This window comes from Otolemur garnettii, unplaced genomic scaffold, assembly GCF_000181295.1.
Source record: "Otolemur garnettii isolate 467f Iridium unplaced genomic scaffold, OtoGar3 scaffold00128, whole genome shotgun sequence".
Lineage (NCBI taxonomy): Eukaryota > Metazoa > Chordata > Mammalia > Primates > Galagidae > Otolemur > Otolemur garnettii.
The window spans coordinates 3999652-4003855 of record NW_003852523.1 but is presented as its reverse complement, the minus strand read 5'-3'; the positions used below and the strand labels follow the sequence as shown (position 1 = coordinate 4003855).

General features: G+C 43.7%; 2 protein-coding genes across 7 annotated transcripts in view; both read left to right on the top strand.

The window, feature by feature from the left end:
* TSPEAR (thrombospondin type laminin G domain and EAR repeats) overlaps positions 1 to 4204 on the top strand; it is a 76534-nt gene that overhangs the window by 1670 nt on the left and 70660 nt on the right. The window lies entirely within an intron of this gene.
* The window catches only part of LOC100953708 (keratin-associated protein 10-3-like), a 1175-nt gene continuing 993 nt past the window's right edge, over positions 4023 to 4204 (top strand). For 2 of the 6 annotated variants that reach the window (XM_012810336.1, XM_012810333.1), the window contains exon 1: positions 4023 to 4198. In XM_012810336.1, the coding sequence (XP_012665790.1) occupies positions 4023 to 4198 (176 nt within the window). The other 4 variants (XM_012810334.1, XM_003798089.1, XM_012810335.1 and 1 more) reach the window with 3 other exon arrangements.

The window sequence follows — 4204 nt, the reverse complement described above, 5'->3', positions numbered from 1 at the left end:
TGTTTGGCGGGTCCGGGCTGGGGATTCGAACCCACCACCTTAGGTGTACGTGGCTGGTGCCTTAGCCGGTTGAGCTATAGGCGCCGAGCCTCTTTGACTCTTAAGTAACCAAAGAGTCTATTGTTAATTTCCACATATTTTTGTATTTCCCCAATTTTTTCTGTTATTGATCTCTAATTTCATTTAATTGTGGCCAGGTATATACTTTTATTATTTCTATCTTTTTTAATTTCTTAAGGTTTGCTCTGTGGCCAGCATGTGGCCAGTCCTACGTGTACGTGTTCTGCTCTGGCTGGGCAGGTGCTCCAGGAGGCCTGCCAGGTCTCACCCACTTCCCGTGTTGTTTGAGCCTCCGTTCCTGTATTGATCTTCTGCCTAGTTGTTCTGTCCGTGACTATAATGGAGGAATTAAGTTTTCAGCTATTGACAGTACAGCATTGTTAACTTGTCTGTGGCCCCTTCACTTCTTTCAGTTTTTACTTGGTGTATTCTTGTGCTGTTATTATTTGCACATATGTTTATATTAGTTTTATCTTCATGATGGGCTGACCTTTTTATTGCTATACAATGTCTCCTTATCTCTAGACAGTTTTTGTGTTAAAGTCTATTTTATCTGATAGTAGTTTGGCCGCTGCAGTGTTCTTGTAGCTGCTGCTCTCATCTGCGTCTCTCTGCCCACTTACTTCCCATCTGTTGTGCCTCTTGCACAGAAGCTCAGATAAATCTCGTTTTTTATTTAATCTAGTCTGACTCTGTCTACCTTTTGATTGGATTGTCTAATTCACTCACATTTAATGTTATTGTTGATTACATTCTGTCCTCATTACTTGCAGATCTTGTATTTGCAAACTCACCTACTCACTAAAATTGACGTGTAACCTGAAGTCAGTATATGTGGTGCTTCTGTGATCGTCCACAGACTGTAGAACAGTGAGAAATTTGGAACATCTGCGTTCCCAGCTGAGGTTAGATAAGGCAATACTCTGCCTTCTTGATCAGCATCATTTTTATGATCTAATGCTGCATTTTTGTGCATTTTCCCTTGATTTTGCTGTTTAAAATGGGTCTTAGGCATAATGATGACCTCCTCAGTGCTTTTAAGAGCAAAAAGGCAGTGATAAACCTTATGGAGAAAACATGTGTTAGAGAAGCTTTGTTCAGGCGGGAGTTACAGTGCAGTTGGCCAAGGTGAATTATTATTTATTTATTATTATTTATTAATAAATGAACAATTAATATTAAACACACACAAAATATGATTATGTACTGATTAGTTGAAAACTGTGACTGGCATGGTGGCTCATGCCTGTAATCCTAACACTCTGGGAGGCTGAGGTGGGTGAATAACTTGAGCTCAGGAGTTCTAGACCAGCCTGAGCCAGAGAGAGACCATGTCTCTACTAAAATAGAAAAACTGGGGGCAGCACCTGTGGCTCAAGGAGTAGGTCACTGGCCCCATATACCAGAGGTGGCGGGTTCAAACCTAGCCCTGGCCAAAATCTGCAAAAACAAAACAAATAAACAAACAAAAACACTGTGACCAGGGGCTCACAGAATTCTAATGTATTTCTTGAAGGAGCAATGATGTAGTTTTTGCTAACTCAGTATTCACAGTGACCTCATATCGCATGGTTGCCACCAGTACTGAGAATCGACTGTGGTTTAGGACCCTGCTTCTTACATGTCCCATGTGGTCATTCTGGACACTGTCCCTCTATGCTCTCTCTCCTGCTTCCTTTTGCATGGTGAATATTTTCTAATGTAACATTTTGATTTCTTTAATGTTTCTTCGCCTGCTTTGGAAGCCTTCCCTTAGTGGCTGCTCCAGGGCTTACCACAGACTTACTTTAACTTATCATAATCAACTTCAGATTTATATTAACTTAATTCTATAACAAGGTTGCTTCTCTATAACTCTATTCCCTTTTCGTGGTCTTACTATACATATTACATCTATAAATGTTTAAAATAACAGTATGATTGTATAATCATTACTTTCTATAATTTTGTGAGTTTTAAAGAAGTTTAGAGGAGAAAGAAGAACAAATAGAACATGAGTATTTATGGGTTTTGTTAACTTTTTTTACTCATTTCTGAGTCTCTTCGCTCTTCCCCTGTGGATTCCAGTTGACGTCTGCATTCGTTTCCCTTGTCCGGTACAACTTTGCTTCCAGCCCGTTCTCTGTGCTGTCGCGTCAAGAGTATCAGGTGTCTACACATTACAGGCTCAACAATATCCTATATGTGTTTTTATACATTTGCTGTTTCGATCAGTTAAGAGAATAAAGGAGAAAATATGTATTTGTATTGTCTTTTATAATTATCTTTACTCCTGTTTTTTTATTTCTTTTTGTGGGTATGAATTTCTGTCTGGAGTCACTTGTGTTCAGTCTGAAGAACTCCTAGTGTGTCTTCCAAGATGACTCTGCTGAAGACAGATTCCTTCCATTTTTATTTATCTGAGAATGTCTTTATTTTGCCTTCATATTTGAAATCTAGCTTTGTTGATAGAGATTCTTGGCCGACAATTTTTTTTCTTTAGTACATTGAAATACCCTCCTACCGCCTTCTGGCAGCCATTGTTTCTGATAAAAAGTCAGCCATCAACCTTCTTTGTGTTCATTTGTTAAGATTCACGATATCTCTCTTGTTGCTTTTAAGATTTTCTCCTAGTTTTTGACTTTCAGCGTTTTTACTATGATATGTGTATTTGTGGATCTTTTGTGTATATTCTACTTGGAGTTTGCTGATCTTCCTGAATATGTACATTAATGGTTTTCAATGAGGTTGGAAAGTTTTCAGCCATTATTTCTTTGGAATAATATTCTCCCATTGGGGCCGACTTTGCCAGGCGCTCCTCCAGTAGACCCTTAGCCCCATCCATCAGAGGTCAATGAGGCTTCAAACCTTGTAGCCCACTGACTTAATGGGAAAAATTTTGGAGATCCCTTCAGTGCTTGCCCTTACCATTTCAGAGACCAGACAAAGTATAGTGACAAAAGGATGAGGAGACAGGGGCACCTGTCCGAACTTGGCGTGCTCACCAGGCACGGGGAGTGGGCCACTGCACACAGCTGTGCAGGTGCCAGTGAGACTGGCTCCATGCACATCCAGCCCGTGGTATTTGTATGTCTACTATGATGATGTACAGGGAATCACCACATTCCAGTGATATTTTTGCCCATGGAATGGGACAATCCTTGAGACCCCATTATGTTTTGCATGCAGGGGCTGCAGGAGCCCCCAAGCACCCCATTGCAGGTGGTCCTGCCTGAGTCATGAGGGAAAGAGAATGTGTGAGCACTATGCACACTACTAGGGAAAGTTCTGTAACAGTAGCATGAAGTGAGACGAGGCATTTGCCACCACGTCTCCCCTGCCAGGCTAGGCCAGCACCTGCCTCCCTGCCCTCTATGGGAGCCAAACTCTGCAGGAGGCACTGTTCCCTCATGGCTGTCATGGATGGCAGGGTTATGCCTCCCAGTTCCCACTCACAGCAGCGGCATCAGAGTGGGCTCCACCATGTGGCCAGGTCAACTGATCTAAGCATTGTCAGATCTGTCCACAGTGGACACCTCCCTTCCCTCAAAGCCCAGAATGTGGGGTTTTCCTTTCTTGTCCCCCCCAGGTGTAGATGTCTGTTTGCATAGCCCCCACTTGGGTTGGCACAGAGGGCTGTCGGTTTCAGAATACATCCTGGTGGCTCCTGCCCCTACATCCGGAGTATATTTTGATGCAATCAATGTATTTCTACTGTAGTTCCACTGTCTACCCCTGGGGACAGATAAGGTCAGGACAGCCCCACACAGGAGCCTCACAAGCAAGCAACATGCACAGACAGAGACTCAGCACTTCTCACGCAACAGCGTCACTCCAAACAAAAATAAGGAAAGCAGTGGCTTCACTGGGCTGCAGCTGAGGAAACATAAACAACCAGAGGGGTATAAAAGTCCTGCTAGTCCAGAGCACCCCACACACTCACTCACTCACACTCATTCACACCCTCCCAGCTCAACCTCAACATGGCCATGTCCACCATGTCCGTCTGCTCCAGCACTTGCACTGAGCCCTGGCAGGTGGATGACTGTCCAGAGAGCTGCTGTGAGCCCCCCTGCTGCGCCCCTAGTTGCTGTGCCCCGACTCCCTGCCTGACTCTGGTCTGTAGCCCAGTGAGCTGTGTGTCCAGCCCCTGCCAACCAGTCTG